Raw genomic sequence first — 23,537 nt, forward strand, 5'->3', positions numbered from 1 at the left:
ACATTGGCCCTCACCCAGGAATGCGAATGTTTTATAACATATGCGCGCATGTTATAAAATAGCCTAGCCGCAAGCACACATGTGCCAAATTTTAAGTGGGCGCATGCCGCTTCCACCACATAAATCGGGGGATTTTAAAAGAGGTGCGCGCCAACGCTATTCTCGGTTTTACCAGTTTGTCCCCAGTTCACCCAGTTAAGGGACAGGACCTCCAAATTCTCCCAGTTTAACAGCCTTCACTCCCTCCAGTTAGCCCCAATCCTTAAAACCCCGAAGAGCTGCCTAGTTTTCTCTCTTTTTTAACTTGCACGGCATCCATAGCAGAAGTAAAATTACGTGGCAGGGAGCCTCGACACGTGCCGAGTTACATCAGTATTTACGTGCACATCTTAAGTTCACATCCTGAAGTGCCCATGCCTATTCCCTGCCCAGACTCTGCCCATGCCCCGCCCCTTTTTGAACACTTTCAGGATGTGTGCACTGCGGGGGATACTCACGGATCTCAGCGGCTTTTAAATTCCGCTCAGTGCATGCGAGCCTGACTTCTTCGCACATCCCCTAATCGATGCGTGCATCGGGCTTTTAAATTTCACCTCTAAATACACTTCTTACAGACTATTCTTTTTCATCTGTTTGTCTTGACTAGATTGCAAGCTCCTTAAAAAGGAACTGTCTTTTATATGCATCTGTACAGCACCATGTATGTCTAGCAGCACTTTAAAAATGATTCTTAGTAATAGTAATAGTAATATATAACTTCCAATGGTGTTAACACAATGGCATATTGTTACCAATCATATACAAGGGAGCTTAACACTTCAAAATATTGACAATTGTGCTCAAATGTGATTTTAAAACTCACAAGAGGTCAATATTCAAAATAAAACATTTAAATGAGTCGGGTCCCCAGGGGGGCGTGGATCCCAGTGGCAGTCCAGGAAGTGGAGATGGGTCCACCAGGAGGGTGGGAACCCCAGCAGTAGACTGGGAGGCAGAGTCGAGTCCTCCAGAAGGACGTGGACCCCAGTGGCAGACCACAAGGTGGAGTTGGGTGGCCTAGGAGGGTGTGGACCACATCAGCAGTTCTGGAGGCGAAGTTGGATTCCCCAGGAGGGTGTGGACCCCAGCACTGGCAAAGACCTTTCAGCGGAACGGAAGGAGATGGTTTAGATACAGCGGATACCCCCAAAGGCCATCAGTTACATCTGTTCACATGGTTGAGACTTGGGATAAAAGAGGGAGGATTCTGTGTCTGGTCACTATCTAGAGTTAGTACACTATTCTGTACCAGTAACCCTGCAGGCAATCGGTCCTCTACGGGGGACTCTATCACTGTGCTGTGTGCAAAGGTGGAATCGACTGTCAGCAGTTATTTAACTCCTTCACACCTCCTGGGGGTATTTCAATAGGGGTTTTGCTCCTTTGCTGTATCTCCCCCACTAAATCCAGCACCTCATTTCTGTGCTGTCTCCCTACAAAGTATGCTTGTAACAGCATTTCATCTGGGGAAGGATTCCAGTCTCGGCAGCCAATGGCCTCCTGGCATGCCTGGGCCAATCGGCTATACATGTGTGAATTGGTACCTAGTAGTACTGGGATGTGGGTTCCAAACTGGGAATCTGGATACACCATCACCAAAGTGTCTAGCTGCTGGGCTCCCTCAGTAAGGTGTTGGAGGATAGGGTGGCTGTCCCACCTGGGGTAGAATCCCTGCTACATGCCGTATCAAGAGTTTTACCTTCACTTCTTAATACGGCCTGTAATTTCTCTTGCCAGTTACCAGGAAGCTGGGATATAACATCCACCCTCCCATTGGAGCTAAAGGGAACAGACACTTTACTCCCCATAGTGACTAAGGGAACAGATACCTCTTCTTCCAGCAAAACTGTAAGGGGTGATTTGTTAGGATCTAACTCCATAGAGCAAGTACAGAAAACTTTCACATTCCCCTGTGCATCATCATAAAATCTCCCCCTAACCTTTCCTTTCCCCAACACCTGGAGATTTTCTGGGGCCTGCTCAATGGAAGCTGACTCCATATCCTTGGGGATACCATTCATTAATATAGCCCATGACAAGTTAATGCCTTCACCTCTACACCAATTTTTCAACACCAATACATCCTTAGCATCCATTTTTCTACAATCTGCCAGTCCTGTTCACAGTAAGAAAAATCAAAATGAATCAAATTAATCCTAGCGATATGACTCTTTCAGAGTCTTTACGTCAGATAACAGACAGAAAGAGTTTCATGCGAGAACTGAAAATGTGGTTCTTTAGAAATGCATACAATTTAACGTAAAATTCCAAAACGCCAATACCTCCAACATCAGTACTAGAGACAAAAGCAGTGGAGTGAACAATAAGTAATGTTCGATGTAAAGTGTAATATTAGCAAAATTGGGATTTGTGTTGACCAAAAAAAAAAAGTATAAATATGAACTAGATTCTATAGTTATTAATGTGAAGCCCTAGAATATGTTTGATTATGATCTAGAATAAGTATTTGTTATGGTGCTAACCTAGAATTTGAATGTTGCCTCACAGTATGCAATTATTGATCAAGAATACGAAAGCTGATAATGTAAACGATTGTGATCTTCTTTTGGAATTATGGAAAATATAAAACGCTTAAATAAATAAATAAATAAATAAATAAATGGATAACCTGTGAGTTATCTATCTAAATGGCGTTGAATATTGACTTTAAAACAATCTAAATAATAACTCTAATATTTTCATTTCATTAATGTTTTGAAAAAGAAACAGAGTCATATCATAAGAGAAAATGGAGCTTTCATGTTGTAGTTATGTATTAAGAATCTGTCATATTTGAAATATAAAAATATTCCATTATATATATTTGATTTATTATTCGCCCTTCCACGCAGGATCAAGATACTTCCTTCAGAGCCATGGCCTTCATTTACCTTCAAACACAGGTGATTCCGGAAACCACATAGCGAAATACCTACCTCCACCAGGCTGTGAATACTCATTACAAGGGGATTCATCCTGAGGTCTCTTGTAATGTTTCAAAAGAGTAACAATGCCATCATGACCTGGCAAATAAAAAATGAAAATATTCAACTAGATTTGTATCATAACTTTGCCTAAGTGAACTTTAATGTTCCAGTAACTGCTAAGCTCCACAGCATCATTTCAGATGCAACAAAAAAGGCAGTCACTAGGGAAATTCCCTGCAACCTGCTAATTGGCTGGATTACTTAACCACACCTTTCAGAACTCTACACTTGTTGCCCATGTATTCGATGGCTCCATTATGTGCTTATTAAATTTCTGTTCTGGTTTTTAAGTACATTTGTATTATGTTTGGAACTTATTTTCACCTTCTGGCTACCCAGAGGTCAAGAAAATGTATTGGCTATAAATTAATAGAAGAAAATGCATTGGTGTAGGACGCATAGACATTGTGCTAGAACACTGGCATTTTGACAATATTATAGAAAGCAGAAATAGCTCCTACGTAAAAAATAGCCAAGCCTGTCTGAAAAGCAACAAACTTTTCTTAATACCAGTTTTGTGAATTCAACTATTTGGCTGAGTAAAGAAATCTTCCAGTGAGTTATAGAGCAAAGGAAGGGCTAGAAGCAAAGAAGGGATTGAATTTAATACAGATCAGCATGGCCATCTCTGATGTGTAATCATGTGAATTAACTATAAAAACAGCAGGAAGATTTTAAATAAACATGAAAAATAAAGATTCTACTGTGCTTCATATATACAGGGCTCTGACTTATGCTATTTAATTGTTATAATTTCCCATTTACCCCTAAGTTTGTTCTTATAGAACCTCCTGGGTTTTATTAAAGTTTTATAGCTGGCAGCTGTAGGCAGGAACAACTGGATGGGCCAGCTGGGGTTTTTCTGTCGTCATTTCCTATATCACTAAGTTATACAGTAAAGCACCATTTATCCAAAAATCTATTAACTGAAAAATTTTGTTTTCTGGGAAAAAAAAATGGCGAGCCCTGGAAAACCCTCGATTATCTGAAAATTGGTTGGCTTAATGTGTTCTGTTATCCAGAAAAATTTCCCATTAACTAAAATTCTTTTATCAGAAAACTCTGGGAATCCTGAATGTGAATTATCCGGAAAAATTCATTATATGAAATGTATAATGGTTGGATGAGATATGAAGCCTAATCAGAAAATTGAACAACTGTTTGGTTTTTTTTAATTTTTTGTCCATTTCTTTTCTTTTTCTATCATACAGCAAGGACTCTCTTGTCTCCTGCTCTATCCAGTTTTCCACTCTTATGCTCAGTCTCTCAGTAGACCATTATCGGACAAGAGCAGCAATGTTCAGCCTTGGCAAAGAGCATTCACTTTGGTCCCAATGAATCAAGTTTCGACAAACTCAAGGACTGACGTACCTTTTTCATAAGCCCACATCAAACACGTCTGCTCGTCTTTTTCACCACTTGATCTACTTGGATCACACGCCACCAAATTCATATCTGCTCCGTTATCCAATAAGAACTGAACCAGCCGAATATGGCCATGGTAGCAAGCGCAGTGCAGGCCTAGAACACCACCAGAAAGTCACTGCGGTGAACAGTAGACTTACAGCAGAATACTAGAGTCATGCCAATTAATCATAAAGGTAGAAGATTTCTTGTAAACATCTATTAGAAAACAAATTACTCTGCTAAGAAAAGATAATAGTTTAGCTTTTTTTTTTTTATAACAGTGTCACTCTTACATGTCAGCACTTATTCTATCAATGGGAAATGATTACTGCACGATAAGTGCAAACAGCAAGTTGCTAGAGGTAAAACAAGAATACTGTTTGCAAAAGCTATTCTGCCTCTAATTTCGAAAGAAAATTATCATATCCTGAGAGAGATCTGAGATGCTCAGCTATGTTAGGAAAAAAGGTTCTTGTCATCTTACCTGTATGCCCATCTCTTCCTTGATGATTTATGCTTACAACATTCTGGTCAAGAAGAAACTTCACAAGTTCCATATTCTTGCCATAGGTACATGCACTGCATGCACGCAGAAGAAAGATGTATACAAAGCTGATCATTACTCCATGTTTCACAGTCATTGAACAAAGCAGTCACACAGAACACAAAGCATGTATACTCTGATTAATCATTATTCATTTCTTAACACTGGGTAAGCCTAACTTTAGCTACATGGAGTTAAAATGACTTTCCTATGATGCTTTCACTGGAGTCAGAAGCCCCAGTATCGTGCTCTCATAACACCTGTCCTTAAAAATCTCTGTTCTCATTGCAGTATATTTTAGAAATCACCTTATTCTCGCAAGGAATGGATTTTTATGTGTAAATATTTTGTGCTAACAGCCAAATACAAGAAAAATATATAGATATAGTATTCAAAAATTCATTATAACTTTTTAATTATGCTCATGCAACAGCAATAGAAAAGTCATTGTATCTGTTACAGTAATTCAGGGGTAGGCAACTATGGTCTTCAAGGGCTTCAAACTAGTCAGTTTTTTAGGGTATACCCGTAATGAATATGCATGACTTAGATTTATTGTATTTTAAAAATGTATAACCCACCTATCTACGATTCTAGGCTCTGCCTCCAATGTATGTGTTGTGGTTGAGGACCTAGCTAGGCTGAGGAACTCCCACAGGAACAATCCAGGGCTACAGGGCAAGACGTAACTAAGCTAGAGAATCTTCAGCCTATACCAGCCACCTCCCCTGTAAGTTGAGCCCTTGGGTTCTGGCGGCCAGCAGGACTTAGAAAGGGGCTTGGACTGAGGTGAGTGCTGGACTGGAGACTGGAGCTGAGCCAAGGCTGGAACCAAAGGCAGGCATGGAACTGGAGTCTGGAACAAGATGCAGGGAGGCGAGGCACACTGAAGCAGGCTGGAACACTGGAACAGGCTGGAACCTGGAACACCAGAGTAGGCTGGGACTCTGGAGCAGGATAGGACGGACAAGACAAATACTAGACCAGACAGGTAACACAAAAGGCCTAAGGAGGCCACTGAGCATGGCCACTGAGCAAGGCAAACACAGAAGGCCTAGGGAGAGCCACAGAGCCAAAGCTGGAACAGAAGTTTTAGGAGAGCTACAGAGCAAAACTTGGAGCAAGAAGGCTTAGGAAAGCCACAGAGCAAACTTGGAACAAGAAGGCTTAAGAAAGCCACAGCGCATTTAGAGATGTGGATCCAAGCAGGGAACTGAGCAGACTCGATGACAAGGCCCTGAGCATAACCAGAGGCAGGGTTAAATAGTTTAGAACCTGGTGAGTCATGGGATCACAGTGACTATGAGTGGAGAGAGGGTAAGAACAACTCCCTGAGGGCCTCTGTTGGTTGGAAGACTGCATAACAGGCAAAATCATATCAGTATGCAATCTATCTCATGCATATTCATTAGGAGATCCTGAAAACCTGACTGGTTTATGGACCACCCCCTTTACCAATTGGTATTCTAATGCAGGTTTAGGCAGCTCTGGTCGATATCATTAATGAAGATGCATGAGAGGCTATGCAGGAGCTGTTCAGGTTGGAAAAGAGATGACGATAGAAGTTTATAAAAACATGAGTAGGGTTATTTACCCTTTCAAATAATATTAAAACAAGGGGACACTCCTTGAAACAAACAACCAGCATATTTAAAACAAATCATAGAAAGTACATCTTCACTCGGCACACTATCGAGCTGTGGAATCTGTTGCCAATCTGTGGTCAAGGTGACTAACATAGTGAGGTTTAAAAGAGGTCTCCACAAGTTCCTGGAAGAAAAGTCTATAATATATTTTTTGGCAGGTAGACTTACAAAAGCTATTGCTATCCCTGGGAAAGAACAACTGGAATTAGATCTACTTTATGGGATCTGCTGGGTACTTGCAACCTGGACTGGCCACTGTTAAGAGACAAGATGCTGAGTTCGATGGACCTTTTTTAAAAAAAATTATATTCTGCTTTTCAGGCACTTCAGAGTGGATTACATTCAGATACTGTAGGTATTTCCCTGTCCCCTGTGGACTCACAATTTAAGTCTGTACATGAGGCAATGGAAGGTGAAGTGACTTACCCAAGGTCACAAGGAGCAGCAATGGGATTTGAACCCAAGTTTGCAGGTCACTGCTCTAACCACTATGCTATTTATTTCTTTTATTTTATTTCAAGAAATTCATATGCCACATATACATAACTCTAAGAGGCTAATAGTGAAAACACATAATAAAAATCACATAAAAACAATAAATGAATTAAAAATGAACAGCAAATAAAATACATTAAAACAGCAATAAAACAAGAAAAGAACTCAAAAAGTATAAATTCCAGCTAATGTCTCAATCTTTCAACTACTCAGATTTTCATTACTACCACATGATCATCAGCATCAGAAATCAGAGAATGCTTGTTGAAATAAAAAGGTCTTCAATGCCTTCTTAAAAGTCATAGGGAAATCAAACAGTTGAGAGTTGGTAGAGAGTTCCACAAGATTGGACCAGCAACTGAAAAAATCTTACCACATGCACTGATGTAACATCTGACAAACCCATTTGAGATGATCTCAGTGGTCTCGTTGAATTGTAACTATGCAACATTTTATTTGTCCAAGGAGGAAAGTCAATTCCTAACAACTTATGAGTGAGTAACGCCAACTTATATTTAATTCTCTTTTCAACTGGCAGCCAGTGCAGGTCTTTTAAGACAGGAGAAATATGTTCTCTCCTCCCCAAGACCGATATTAGTTGTGCTGGTGAACTTTGCAGGACTTGGAGATCATGTAGCGAAATCTTGGATAGTCCGATCAGTAATACATTGCAATAGTCCAATGTAGGCAGAAACAGTGCCTGAACAACTGACCTAAAGACAAGTTTTCAGAGGTCTAACGAGGCGAAGTTTAAAATACCTAAATCTAACAACAGATCTGATCTGTGAGAGAGAAGGAGATTGACAGATGGGTGCCACCTCCTAGAGTAATGGGCAGAGAATGGAATATTTGATGGGGTGGGAGGAGTCTGTTTGCCATGGAGAGATAGGGGAGAGGATACCGAAGTCCCCATGGAAACAGGAATGATAGAGGAGGGAGGGTGGAGACAGGAAGAGGAGGAGGCGATGGAATTCCCTCCTGCAGGGAGTCACGAGGAGGGAGAGGAAGCCCAGGCACAGAGGGAAGAACATCCAGAGGAACCCATGGAGACTGAGGAGTGACTTCAGGAGGAGAAGGCTGTTTGCCGAGGGGAGGAAGGTGGCCTGCAATAAGGAACAGCACAAGTTGTTAACACAACCTTGTTTGTGCAGGTGGTTGTGGTTTGTCCTGACGCTGAAGACTAGGAGAGAGAGGATTTAAGGAGAGTCAGACAGTACCACAGGAGGGTGGAGGCAAACAACCCAACTTCCGTCAGGAAAGGGTTAGTTGGGTACCGCAAGCCAGAGAGACTGAGAAGAGAAAAGTCTGATTACTTTGGGGATTATAAACTGTTAAATCTGTTTGGGGTTTTTTCACTTGTGCACTACTGTTGTGCTTGGGCTCAGCCAACCTGAGAAACTGAGGAGAAAAAATACCCTTCTTATGTTGATAATCCACTGTCAAGTCTGTTTCCAATTGGACACTTGGGGGGGGGGGGGGGGTGGAACTGGCACCAGGCGAGCCCGGGAAGTAAACCAGGAAGGAAAGGCGATTGCCAGAATGGTGGACAATTGAGGTTCACTTGTCACGTCTTATTACCCTGTGGCTCAGACAATTTATACTTGGATCCTGGGAGAGGCATCATCGGGAAAGTCGGAGGCTTGGAATCACAACAGTCATGCATATTGATTATGGATATCCTGAAAACTATACCTGTTTGTGGCACTCAAAGACCGGAGCTGCCTAGCCCTGTTCTAATTTTTTTGGAGTTTCACTAAAATTGGTAATAGATATGGTGATTTGCACTCAGGAATGCTGACAATTTGTTTATATCTCTAAGTTACTTCTCCATTCTGTGCATTGTCTGTATGCCGAGAAGTGACCAGCACAACAAGGAGTTATTATTCCTTATATTTCAGGGATGGCCAACTGTGGTCAGATTTTAGGCTGTCCATAATGGACATGCATGAGATATATTTGCATGCTCTGCTTCCAGTGAATGCAAACATATCGTATGCATATTCATTGTGAATATCTTGAAAACCAGTCCTGTTTGTGGCTCTTGAGGACCGGAGTGGGCCACTCCTGCTGTATTTGTTCCCTCAAGGTACTACAGTACTCTCTTTGTTAAGATAAGGAGTTTATTCTGTTCTGATAATTTTCAGTTCAGAGTGCTGAACTCTGATCCTACAATTTTATTTATGCAATGTTATGTAAAATATATGCATGCATTAAATGCATTGTTTGTGCATATTCTGTATGCTGAGAGGAAGCGACCTGACCAGCAAAGGACAGTTATTCCCTATGGGGCAGATTTTCAAAGGGTTATGCGCGTAACTTATGTGCATAACCCCAAGAAAGTGCCCCTGCACACGCCGAGCCTATTTTGCATAGGCTCAGTGACGCGCGCATGTCCCGGGGCTTTGAAAAAGGGGCGGGAAGGGGCGGGACCGAGGCCTCCGGCACAGCGGCCTCGGAGGGAACGGGGAAAGCCATCAGGGCTCCCCTAGGGCTCGGCGGCGCAAGGTGCACAAGTGTGCACTCTCTTGCGCGCGCCGACCCCGGATTTTATAACATGCACGCGGGTAGTGCGCACAAATGTACCCCGTGCGTGCTGTTTCTAAAATCTGCCCCTATATTTGCTTCATTCCAGGTGTCAATGAATAAAATCCTTTGGAACAATATAGCTGGAGTTCAGCTTTTAACAGAATAGAGGGGACTGGCTAGGTGCCGAAAAGGGAGAAGTCCAGTTGCAGAAATCTATGTGCAGATGGCAGGATAGCAAAATAAAGCCAACTACATTCATGCAATGCAAAGTTGGAAGTTTTTAGAAATAAAATGCAAACACTTTTGTTTTGCTTTTACCTGTGAAAAGCAGTTTCACTGAAAATATTTTCCTTTGATAGGCTTTCTGCTCCCGAGAGCTGGATTAATTCTTTCACGACTTCAAATTTTCCGTTGTAGCAAGCACTGGAAACAAAGCAATAAAATGTCCATGCATGATAATTGGCATTCTTAAGCTTAATAATGAAAGCGAATAGCCATTTGCATTACTCACAGATGTAAAGGGGTGTCACCATAAATGTTAACTACATGAGCCTGCACCTCAGAATGGCTCTGCAGCAGATACTTCACTATTTCATAGTGTCCAAATCGGGAGCAGAAATGTAGAGGAACATGGTCTTCGTTATCTTGAGCATTCACTAGACACATGATTCAGAGACAGACATAACAAAAATGAAACAGAAGCAGGCTACTTGGGATTTATAATGAAATGCTGGATAACATTAGACTAGCTTTTCATTTGTACTAATCATATCTGCCCCCCCATCTCAGCTGGGGTTCCTGAAAATGGCATCAGGGTCTCTCAATGGCTCCATGATGAAGACATGCTATACGGTCTTTTTCTGCCATCATGTTTCAATGTTTCTTTTCCAATCTGCCCGTCCACACCAACTATTTAGCTTATACAATTCCTACCGCCCCCTCAGAGAGGGTGCCAGTGTGCAGCCGGCCGCATCACGGCGGTGCTGTTTCGCCTGCCGTGGTGCGGCCATGCTGCACAGTATCGCCCCCATAGCGCTACGCTAAAAGGTGGTGCTATTTCCCGTGCTACTGCCGTGATAATGTTTTGGATATTAATCGCCAGCAGCAGTGCTGCCACCCCATTTCCCTAAACCCCTCCCAAACCCCTCCCTAACTCCACCCCTTCCCCTAATTTTAATTTTACCACCGCGATAGCCCATTATCACGTGCTATAATGCCCTAACGCACGCGATAATGGGATATCGCACCTTGGAAAATGACCGTTTCTTAGTTAGTCTTAGTCTCTCTCAGTCTCACTCTCTGTCCTGGGTCCTTCTTCCCCATCAGAAAAACACCCAGTTCCTTCTAGCAATCCAAACTTTAAAAATTGACACCACAAGAAGCCAGACTTTGTATGCAGTGCAAAAGAACATCACCATTCCTCATAGACATCAAGCAATAACATCAAAAAATATAAAACATTAACAATAATTGTAAAAACTATACTAATAGAAGGAATAAACATTTCAAAAATACCGACAAACAAACATTCAATAATTAAAATATAAAAATTCTTAAAATTTTCCCAAACTGAAATAAAATATTTCAAAATAGCAGACACATCAGTGCTGAAAAGCAGAATATAAAATAAATAGATAAATAAATAAATAAACAAATTAAAACTAGTAAGAATAAAACAATCCCCCGCTCTCCATGCCTGGAAACGTTTGATTTCCAGTCACTCTGAGATTATCATGGATTAGTGGGGGAAAGGGGGTTCACAAACTTTCTCTTCTCTCTTTCTAACACATGCATTCATTCTCTTACACACACTCCCTAATATACACACACATGCTCACATACACATTCCCTCTTTTTCACACATATGCTCACTCTCATACACATACACTCTCACTCTCTCATTTGCACACATATGCTTACTCTCATACACATACACTCTCACTCTCTCATGTGCACACACATATGCTTACTCTCATACACATACACTCTCACATTTGCACACACATGTATGCTGTATCACATACACACATGCTTACTCTCATACACATACCTGTTCTCACACGCAAACATATATACTCTCTCTCTCACTCACTCACACAACCTCTCTCATTCATGCTGGGATGGTCTGCTGTGGCCTCTCTCTGTATTTTTTTTTTAGTTGCCGGCAGGATGGGATCTACTAGTGGCCCTCCAGGGTCTCTCTTTTCTTTGGCTGCCGGCAGGATGGGCTCTAACTCCAGCCTGCCGGGCCTCTCCCTCTCCCCTTTCTTAGACTGCCAGTAGGATGGGCTCTACTGGTGGCCTGCTGGAGCCTCTCAATCTCTCTCTCTCTCCTTTTTTTATTTGGGTACCTGCAGAATGGGTTCTCCAGCAGCCTGCCCAGCCTCTCATTTCTTTATTCTGCTGCTGGTAAAATGGGCTCTGCTGGCAACCTGCTGGGACTTCTATCGTCTTTCTTTAGATGCAAGTGGGATGGGCTCTGCTGGCAGTCCAACTGGACATCTGCCGTCTCCCTAGATCCCACTCTTGTTTTATGCAAAGAAGAATTTTACCCCCTTTACTGTATGGCTTTCTTGGGTTTTTGTAGCTCTAATGCATGGCTCTGTATCTTTTAGCATTAAATCTTAGCTGCTCGATTCTAGACTATTCCTCAAGATTTGCTAGATTTCTCTTCATATTTGCCACATTTTCCTGGGTGTCTACTCAGTTGCAGATTTTGGTATCATCTGCAAAAGAAAAACCTTTCCCAATAGTCCTTCTGCATATCGTTTATAAAAATGTTGAAAAGAACTGATCCAAGCACCAATCTCTGTGGCACCTCACTGGTATCGCTTCTTTACTCCATTGATCACTATCTTTTGTCTCCTCTCACTCAAACAGTTTCTAACCCAGTCCAACCCTATAACGTCCAGATCTCTTTCCTGGGTGGTAACTTCTAAAATGGAACCTAACATCATGTAACTACAGTGTGGGTTATTTCCCCTATATGAATCACCTTACACTTGTCCAGATTAATTTTCATCTGCCATTTTGACACCCAATCTTCCAGTCTCGCCAGGTCTTCCTGCAGTCTATCACAATCTGCTTGTGATTTAACTATTCTGAATCATTTTTTCTCATCTGCAAATCTGATCACCTCACTTGTTTTTTCCCCATGCATACATGTGTATTTTATAATCTGTGCATTTCTTAACCATGCAGGTTATAAAATACTGTTATAGATCTCCGCATGGCCATATATACAGACCACTATGCTCATGAAACTAGATTATTGTAACTCCCTGCTACTAGGACTCCCTGCCACCACCATCAAACCCCTTCAGATTCTACAAAATTCCATGGCTAGAATCATAATCAGCACGCGTATAAGGGACCACATCACCCCCATCCTAAAGGACCTACATTGGCTGCCCATCTCCTTCCGCTCACAATACAAAACTCTCACCATCCTTCACAACTCCCTACATAAACACAATCACACCTGGCTCGATGAAATGCCTCATTACCGCTCTTCTGACCGCCCCACAAGAACAACCCATACAGGCACTCTCCACACCCCATCCCTCAAATCAGCACATTCAACTCATACCAGAGGAAGAGCTTTCTCCGTCGCTGGCCCCACCCTCTGGAACTCCCTCCCCACCCTCCTACGCCAAGAGACATCCCTCCACAATTTCAAGAAAGGAGTCAAGACATGGCTTTTCCGACAGGCCTACCCCGACACAAACCAAACTTAATATCTCCCCCCTCAGCTCCTCCCTGCTCGACCTTACACCCCCTGCTCCCCCGCCTCTCAGCTCCTCCCTGCTCGGCCATCCACCCTCACTCCCCCTCCGCCCGACCTATCTCCATCCCCTCCCCCCCCCAGCCACCCTTCGATCCCTTTGCCACCCGGCCGCCACCAATTCCCCCAGTATTCCTCTTTCCCTCTACACCTCCAGCATACCCTTTAAATAATCTACATCCTAGTGAATACCGTCGCCCAGTTAACATGGCCGGTCTTTCAACACTTCGGTAGTACTACTTAAGTTAATGGTACCTGTACATACTTCAACTGTACATAGTCTCCCTCTTCTCTATTTTATTTTTTGTTTTTTTACTTCATCTATCTATGCCTTTTCCCCTTCCCCTCCTCATCCCCCCCTTCCCACACCCCTCCTACCCCCTACCCTTGCTCTGCCCCCCCTGCCTATCCTCCCCCACCTCTCCTTCCCCTATCCTCCCTTATTTTATTGCTCCTTTGGTTCATTGTATTTTTGTTTTTGTTTTTTTGTTATTAATGTTATATTGTTTTATTGTATTTCCCGCTTGAGTTCATTGTAAACCGGCATGATGTGCTTCACGAATGTCGGTAAATAAAAGTTAATAAATAAATAAATAAAATAAATATACAAGTATATGGGACCTCACATAGTTGTTTGATAGTTAAGATAAGAGGAGTGAATTGTGAAAGGAATTACATGCATAAAAGTAGCCCATGTCAAAGAAATATATTTAGTGAAATATCAAAGGAGTAAACATGCATAAAAGTAGACAGTTTCAAAAGTTTTTTACATATGTAACTCCTTTTGAAAGTTACCTCCATACTTTTTAGAATTAAAATATTTGCAGGTAATTCAGAACCCTTCCTTATCCCTGTCCCAGGGAACATTTCTCTTGTATGTGGGTAAAAATATACTCAGACAGGTTAGTGAGTATTTTAATGTTAGTCAATAAACATACACATGGTTACTGTGACTCCAACATCACTCTAAGATTCAACAGCAAGAGGAAATGTGGAAAAAAGGATTTGCACTCACAAAGACGGGAGTAGCTGGCTTGTTACGGCGGTTACTACCCCAAACCAAATATCCAAATTACTACCTCCACCTTCCTCTATTCCTGATGCCTTTCAACTAGCTTGATCACTCCATTCTTATACTTCACTTTCAATGCATATCCAGCATAGTTCTCTGCTTCAACAGCAGGGGAAAAGAAAAACTGTTACTTCACACATCCAGCAGAGCTCTCTGCTTAAACGGCAGGGGAGAAGAAAAAAGGGTTCGCACTCACAAAGCGGGGAGTAGCTGGCTTGTTACGGCGGTTACTACCCCAAACCAAATCTCTCGACGCATATCCAGCATGGCTCTCTACTTCAACGGCATGGGAGAAAGACTGATACATCACGAATTTCCAGCATAGCTCTCTGCTTCAACGGCAGGGGAAAAGAAAAACTGATACTTCACGCATATCCAGCATAACTTCAACGGCAGGGGAGAAGAAAAAAGGATTCACACTCACAAAGCGGGGAGTAGCTGGCTTGTCACGGCGGTTACTACCCCAAACCAAATGTGCCTGATACTTCACTTTCGATGCATATCCAGCATAGCTCTCTGCTTCAACGGCAGGGGAGAAGAAAAAAACTGATACCTCACGCATATCCAGCATAGCTCCCTGCTTCAACGGCAGGGGAGAAGATAAACAACCAATAAGGGCTGTATAACATAATCTGGGTAAAAACAAATAAGCATGGGTGTAGCTTGCTTATTGCGGCGGTTACTACTCCTACTACCTCTAACTAATCAAGCTAGATATTTCACTTGGATGCAGCTCCTCCACCGCTCTCTACATTAATGGCGGGGGTGGAAGGGAATTAGAACCAAGAGCTAAGAGAAACAGATAAGTATGGGAGAAGAAATGAGGGAAGCTTGCTGGGCAGACTGGATGGGCCATTTGGTCTTCTTCTGCCGTCATTTCTATGTTTCTATGTTTCTATGTATGTATGTTTCTATGTTTAACCCACATAGAGGGTGGGTTATAATATAAAATCCATTTCGGTGGGCAAAGCACTGCTTGACCTGTAGAAACGGCTTTAAAATTTGCCCTCTAATTATTTTGGAAATAAACTGTGTGCCAAAAAATGACTGTTCAGAATGTACTTCTGTGTAAACATTCTCTCACTACTGATCTGAACATCTTCACTCCCTCCTCTTCAAGCAACTTGCTTGGGTAGCTTGGTGGACCTCTGGTCAACCCAAGGGCTGGAGCAGAGCTGCTTCCGAGGTTTGACCTCAGCATCGCATGTTGGCTGGCATGGCCTGCCACATTAGTAGTAGCAGCTGTCTTCTCTGCTGCCTCAGGTCCACCGCGCACCACCTTAATAAATGTCCTGTTTTACCACCACCTTTTCAAAAGTGCATGTCACCCAGCAAGAGGCATAATTAGGATTTTTATCAAGTTAATTGATGGTATACATCACAGCATGCATTATAGGGGAGGATGAGATTATAGTATTCAGAGAAAATAACGTAGTGTTGTGCTGAGCATCTTTATAATGAAAATAAATTAAATATTGGATATTTTTGGCTCTCATTACAATCTACGACACAGTAATAAAGTAGTTAAAATTGCCAATATTTTATGTATTTTATCAGAGTAATTCAAAATTGTGACCTTTACAATCCTTAGCAATTTTATTAGCTAACTTTCTCACAATGAGGCTCCCAGTTTAATAGTTTCTCTAACGTGAAGAGCTGGCACAGGCTGACTATCCGATCAACATACCTGACATTAAAAAGGTCAGTGTTTCAGAAAATTACTCCCGCTTCTTACTTTGTTTAGTTAAATAAACCATAATGACTGACAGAAAGGGCACAGCCATCAATTAATGGCTGGATGGAAGAACTGAGGACCCGATAATAACCTACATTGTTATTAATTTAAACAAGCAGGAAATCTTTTCCTCAGCGCTGATCGCGGGACTTACACAAAACAATGAATATAAAAATAAAAAACCTTACACCTCAAACGTTATGGTTATTTTAATTTAAACATCATATGTAAGCGGAGCACTTGCAAGCGAAGCCCAGTTTTGACCTTTCTAGTCCTTTGAGTTAGGTCCTAAAGCTCTATAGCAGTGACTCAATCTGTTCGTCTCGCTGAGGACGTGGTGACTTCCATAAATTTTGACCACTTGGGCCTAAATCTGGAGGGTGGAGGAAAATGACCTTAATTTGTTAAGGGTGAGGACATTTTCAATGGAGATAAAGTTGAAAAGCACTAGAAAATCCATGCAGATGCACAGATGCATCCATGCGTTTTCCTAGTCTTCTTTCTGAAACTATATATAAACCATATAAAAAATGTAAAATATTAGAAAATAATTCTATTTTGTATTTATAATAGGCAGTGGCTATTCCCTAAGTTGACTACTACAGTAGCACTTTATGGACTTTTCCTCCAGGAACTTGTCCAAGCCTTTTTTAAACCCAGCTACACTAAATGCCTTAACCACATCCTCTGGCAATGAATTCCAGAGTTGAATTGTGCGCTGAGTGAAAAAGAATTTTCTCCAATTTGGTTTGAATGCACTACTTGCTAACTTCATTGAGTGCCCCCTAGTCCTTCTATTATCTGAAAGAGAAAACAATCAATTCACATTTACCTCTCATGATTTTGTAGACCTCCACCATATCCCCTCAGCTGTTTCTTCTCCATGCTGAACAACCCTATTGACCATCACTGTTAACCCTCACTGAATGTGTATGATGTATATCCAAATATTCTAGGTCCCTATGTTAGGTATACAGCATTTAGCACTGCAGTGTTTGTTTTTATAGACATATGCTTTCCAGCTCCTCAATTTTCTCAGCTTCAAGACTGGGATGTGCTTCCTGGAAACTGCTACGAGCAACCATAGCCTACCATGATGCTGGCAGTAGGAAAGGGTTTGAGGTACCAAGTGGAGAGGAGGGGTAGGACTGGGGTGGGGGAAGGAAGGAGGGAGGGAGAGAAGCACAGAGACAGAAACAAGAGGTACTGAGATGAAGGGATAGAGAGCCTTTATTTACATTTTAACCCCTAGCTACATAATAACAAACTGCATTATTCTAAAATAATTTATTTTCCTAGATTTCATAAACTCCTACTTTAAATAAAATATTAATTAAACAAGCATTCGCTATGCATTCATTGTAATTTGCTTCTCTCCATTTCACATCTGTAAACTGTTCTTTGCCGCCAAAAGGAGAAATCAAAACCAACTGATTGCAATCATTTTTCGTATATTAAAGCGCGTATTATTTAGGACTTTCTTCAAAGAAACTCTACAGTGCCCATACAGCATGCTGATGTTCCAAATGAGAAATACTGCAGTGGTTCAAACCTCGAGTTTCCCAGGCATCTTACCGTCTGCCTTGCTTCCTTCCTCCATCAAGAGTTTTGCAATGCTGAGATATCCTTTGGCCGAGGCTAAATGCAGGGGCCTGTCCCCAACCTCTCCACTCACGTTCACATCTGCGCCAAACTTCAGCAGGAGGCGGACTACCTAAGAGTTCCATTAAACGCAATGATTAATTCATGCGAGAGTGCAGCTTGCAAGTGTTTCACTAAAGAGATGATAATTTATGATCCCAGGGCTGTCGAAGCTCTGTATGTGTGTATTTTGTGCCCTTCAAGGACTTTACCAAGAAATGCAAAATTACCTGCTTTCGGCAACATTCTGCAAGGGATAAATATCATTTGTTTCATTTCATTGCTTTCTAGTGAAATGGATGACGATGGTAAGGAGCCCCAGGGTTCTGTCTGATTAAACTATTTTTGGGTCTCCTATTCCATAAAACAAGTGTGCAGGCACTCAGGGGCACTTTTTAAAAGTGGAATTCCTCATCAAAAAATGCCGCACAGTTTTGGCATCCTTGCTTATGGAGATACAGCTTCCAGAACTGAAGGCGTTATCACCTCCTTTTCTCTACGAGTTCTACTTCTCCCTGTGTGGCTCTTGATATTGTCTTGTCACGCTGTTTGGCCATCTTGCATTCATTACATACGATGACCTGAGACCCCAACTTTTAGTTGCCATCAGGACCTCGCTCTCCCTCATTATGTAGTATTGTCTTAGTTTACTGCACCCCAGATACACGAGTCAGGACTCTACCTCTCAGTTCTCAGCTTCTTTTAGTTTTATTTTAATTTTTCTGCTTTTTCCTTTGCCAATTATGTTTCGACTATTTTTATTATCATTTTTTCCCCTTGTTTCTACACTGCTTTGAAAGCATCATTAGATCAGGGAGGTGGTATATAAATATTTACAATAAATAAGTAAATTGATAACAGACAAAACCTTGCAATTACAAATTTAACATCTTTTCAACTTGCTTTACCGCCTTGGTTAGTTTCTCCCTGTTTGCAACTTTGCTCTCCTGGCTACTTGCCCTATTTGCCTCTGTCCTTTCAGATACTTTCCTCAGCCTTTCACTCTCTGGAATTCCTTATATCATCTGAACAGTAACATTTTCAATACAATCATCTTTTTTTTTTCTTTTGCTTCATTTTCTTAAAAAACAAGGCCTCAAAGAGTTAATAAGAACTACCTCTTTTGGGGCTTGATTTATTAAGCTTTCTTCCCATATACCCAGAATCAAAAACAAAGCCTTAGTAATCCAGGCCCTTTGAATCACAATTCGTGGTTCACAAAATCTGGGCTGAGGCAGCAAAAACGGACTTAATTATGGATCACTAATCTGAATCATGATTCTTGGATTACAAGTTTCAATTTACAATTAGGGGCAGATTTTCAAAGGGTTACGCGCCCCCCGAAAAGCTGCCCCTGCCTACCCCTGCGCGCACTGAGCCTATCTTGCATAGGCTCGGCGGGAGGCGCATATGTCCCGGGGCTTGCAAAAAGGGGCGGGGTGTGGGCGGTCCGGGGTGGGGCGGGGCCTGAGCCTCCAGGCACAGTGGCCATTTGCTGCTGTGCCCGGGATTGCGGTCCAGCCATCGGCCGGCGCGCGCAACTTCTTCAACAAAGGTAAGGGGGGGGTTCTAGGTAGGGCTGGGGGACGGGTTAGGGAGGGGAAGGTGCGGAGGGAACGGAGGCAGGCCACGCAGCTCGGCGCGCACAAGTTGCACAATTGAGTGAAGTTTTTTTTGACTGGAAGTATCAGTGCTTCTCTCGTTACCTTGCTTTGTGGAATATCAAAGTGCTAAGGGTACATCCCAGCTGCCAGCCACAGACTGTGACCACCTGCAAGCTTTCTCTCCTTATCCAGTACAGAATTTTTGATCTCCTCCTTCCTACTCCACCATCTTGGGTAGAACAAGCATACAACGTCCCCTCTTAGTTCTCTCCTACACCTCACCTTTCTTAGGAAAAAAAAAAAGAGGCATTGAGAGGCTGGGAGGAGGTGAATGCAGTGGAAATGCCACAGGCCACCACACATGGGGGCCGCTGAGGAAAGGTGCACATCAGCGGTTTGGGCCTGCAGGCTGTAATTTAGCTACCCTTCTATAGATTAAGAGTTGCAAAAAATAAATAGGGGGGGCGGCCCAATGGCCTACTAGAAATGATGTCAAGGCTTGGCTTCTTTTAATTAGGTCAATAGGGATGGTGGCTACTGCAGAGGCAGTGTTCAAAGTCCCTGAGAGGAGAGAAGGTCAGTTGTCACTCAAACAGCAGCGCCAATGGGTAGGATTCTGGATGGATGAGTGCTAGGTTCCAGAAAGAAGCCAAGGTCTGGTCTGATCCTTGACCAGGAATTATTGCTGCGGTGACCGGGTTACCAAGGGTAGGGGGGGGAAAGAACATTTTAAAAATGGGGAGAACTCTCAGGTGGCTGTTGAGTAAAGGCCGGCTCCAATAGAGCTGGCAGCTCAAAGAAGGGAGGAGGAAGATGCTAACATTTCCCTCAGCAAAAAAAAAAAAGTTGCAGTAAATTCTGCTAATTTACCTGTTCATGACCATAGTACGCTGCAATATGTAAAGGTGTGAAAAACACTGCATCTTGAACATTAACATAGGCTCCATGCTGCAAGAGAATGTCAGCTGCCTGGGAAGAAAAAGATGATTATCAGAAGCTGTACCTGGGAATGAACCACATTAAAACCAACAGCACTGCACCTAATTAAAGACTTTGCAAAACAGCTCGCACACATAATGCTGGGTGGTAAATGAGGCCATTTATTAAAACAAAATGTTCTCTCACTTTGCTAATATTTAGGTTCTTTGTGACTGGATAAGAAACCTTGTTTTAGATTTGTCCTTTCACTGCCAACCACTATTAGTATAGAGAGCTCATATCCTTTTCCTATAACCTCTCACATAAAAGCCAATTTACAACTTATAAGGAGTAGGCAGTCTACGATGACCTAGCATATAAGAGATTGATGTGTGCTAGGAATGGAAAATGGTGAAAAGGACAATAGCCCCTTGATTAGATGCAGTAAACCAAATTTTTCCAACTCAAAGGGCCAGATTTCCAGACATGTTTTTCATTTCATGCCTAAGTGAAAATTCCTAGTCAATCTTGCTGTAAAATTCTTAGGTTTGCAAATAACTGAATATCAGGAGACAGTTAATCTGTAGCATTTGTTCTCATATCATAAAAAATATGAGCCCGATATTCAGAGCCATTCGTTCAAGTTTGAAGTTAGCAAAACAAATGGTGCTGTTTGAATATTTGGCTGTGCTTGGCAATCTGCACTTACCTGGCTGTCAGATCAGTTTTCAAAGGAGATACGTATGTAAATGTAACATACTATTTAGAAAAACAGTTTTAAGTGTGTCAATCGTTTTGAAAATTAGGCTCTAACTTTTTATCTGGCTCAAAAAGTTAGCTAGATAAGTCAGAGGTGGAGCAAGTGTGTTCCAGGGTGGAGTCAACTATCCGGCTAATTTATCCAAATAAACACTGATATTAAGGGTTATCCGGCTAAGGCCTGGATTTATCAAAATGCAATAAGTATCGCATGCGATAGCAAAAGGGGCATGTTTTATGCTAATATACAGTTTATCGCAATTTGCACTAATTACATATGCAAAGAGCTAAGTTAGTGCGAACTGCGATAACATTTTCAGACTTTGCAATAAGTGCCATACCTGTTGTATTTCCTGCATACAACCACTGGGGGCCATTAGTGTAGGGGTTAGGGGCCACTTTGACATTCAATGTGAGACGTACGAACAGAACAGTGGTCTCTTGTGAAGATTTGATGACCTTCGGAGTGAGGAAACTCACTCCAAGATGATATTTGTGCAAGGTTCTCTCAACCTAGCTTGATGGACTCTCTACCTGGATAACATCAAGCTAGGTGGAGAGAACATTGAACATGCTGCCCCACTGATGATCTATGCAGATACCCATACAGTGTTCAAATAAAATCCTGTTCAGGATCTTGACCAGGTCTTCATGTCTGTGTTTTTATGGAAGACCAAGGTTGGGGAGGAGCAGGCAGGGGTAGCTGTCTGGCTGCTAGATGTTGTTCAGTAACTGAGCAAGTAAGGAAAATAAAGAGCTGTTCTCAGAATCAAAGGAGTCTGCTGTCTGCGTGAGAAATCTGCATAATGCATCCTCAAAACAGGGAGTCAGCATTATTCACCTCTTATTGACATTCTCCTACAAACAAATGAGGGCGTTCCATTTGACTCAGTTCTCTCCTTTTTAGAACAGATTTCAACTGTTTCAAAATGCTGTCATTCTCAACTACTCATTTCCTCTATCCATCCCTTTCTCACCTCATCCAGATGATTGCACTCTATTTCCCTTAGAATATTTTATTTCTTTACTCATGGGTAACTGTCTGCACTCCATTCTGGCTCATATAGAATGCAATGAACTGAGACATCTTCCAGCTTCTTACATGTAGCCACAGTATTTCTCTCACTAACTCTTTCTACTGGCTATGCATTTTTCAGAATATCTTTTACAAAATCCTTCTTTTTAGCTATGTTTCTCTTAATGACTCAACTATCTCTGAACTCAAATCCTTCACTAGTGCTTACTTAGGGCATAGCCACTGCTATTAATTGCATCAGTAGTATGGGATCTTCTTAGTGTTTGGGTAATTGCCAGGTTCTTGTGGCCTGGTTTGACCTCTGTTGGAAACAGGATGCTGGGCTTGATGGACCCTTGGTCTGACCCAGCATGGCAATTTCTTATGTTCCCTCCGGTTACTTCTCCTCTATACCTGCTTGCCTCCTTGTGCAATTCCTTCCAGAATCTTTGAATCTTTTCTCTCACCCTCTGGAACAAATTGCCTGATTAACTTTGCCTTCAATATTATTTAGCTCTCCTTTCCCTAACTCCTTTCCTTCTGTGTCACCAGTAGCATATTGATAGACTGCTGTATACCTGAGCTATGACACTTTAGACAGAGGAATGACCACCAGGGCAATTTTCAAACCTTTTTCACATGGGTAAACAGCTGTTTACCCACATAAAAAGGGCTGCTGAAAATTGCTCCCCTATCACTGCAGGTGATAAGGACCCAAAAACAATGAGGCTGGGTTAGATAGGAAGAGGAAAACAACACCCAGCACGCCATTATAGCTTCTTTGTAATTGAGTGCATTGTATTATTGTTTATGTTTTACTTATGTTTTTATTGTTCTGTTTCAATAACTGTGTTATATCTAGCAAACATGTACCTAGACATCATCAAACAGCTACTAAACCAAATGGAGCTAGCTATTAACATCGAGAAAACTGAATTCCTACATTTAGAACGTAAAAATCTGACAATTATCCAAACCCTGATACTGCTAAAAAATATGACAATTAATTATGAATCCCCACACCTCTTCTTATAAACCTATTCTTGCGCAATACTAATTGACCGTCATAATAGGCATCATTGTGTGACAATCCATGCCAATTCAATCACTCTGCCTTATATATAATCATAGGTCAGTCCATACATATATTTTTTTTAAATTTTTCAGTGCTTAAGTGCTCCGTGTATTAAAATCTTCTTTTAAATATTCACTTCAGTGATCACTGTATCAATCTTCATTATATTTTAACAATTTAAAGCAATCTTCATAATGCTTCTTGATACTTAGCTTATTGTTAGATGTTTTTCTGCTAACAGCCCAAGTTTCTTGGATGGTCCATGCAATGTGACCAATATCACATTGCCG

At 41.8% G+C, this 23,537-nt stretch overlaps 1 protein-coding gene across 7 annotated transcripts in view; it reads right to left on the reverse strand.

Annotated features, from left to right (window-relative positions):
• The window catches only part of LOC115100289 (serine/threonine-protein kinase TNNI3K), a 220,788-nt gene that overhangs the window by 158,050 nt on the left and 39,201 nt on the right, over nt 1-23,537 (reverse strand). For all 7 annotated transcript variants that reach the window (XR_003859018.1, XR_003859019.1, XM_029618676.1 and 4 more), the window contains 7 exons: nt 20,351-20,449; nt 17,811-17,949; nt 10,156-10,300; nt 9,963-10,067; nt 4,918-5,012; nt 4,398-4,547; nt 2,976-3,062 (listed from right to left, as the gene is read on the reverse strand). Coding sequence is in view for 5 of the 7 variants with exons in the window: in XM_029618676.1 (XP_029474536.1) it covers nt 2,976-3,062; nt 4,398-4,547; nt 4,918-5,012; nt 9,963-10,067; nt 10,156-10,300; nt 17,811-17,949; nt 20,351-20,449 (820 nt within the window). In the remaining 2 variants the exon portion in view is untranslated. The remainder of the gene's footprint in view (nt 1-2,975; nt 3,063-4,397; nt 4,548-4,917; nt 5,013-9,962; nt 10,068-10,155; nt 10,301-17,810; nt 17,950-20,350; nt 20,450-23,537) is intronic.

This window comes from Rhinatrema bivittatum, chromosome 10 (assembly GCF_901001135.1).
Source record: "Rhinatrema bivittatum chromosome 10, aRhiBiv1.1, whole genome shotgun sequence".
NCBI classification, from domain to species: domain Eukaryota; kingdom Metazoa; phylum Chordata; class Amphibia; order Gymnophiona; family Rhinatrematidae; genus Rhinatrema; species Rhinatrema bivittatum.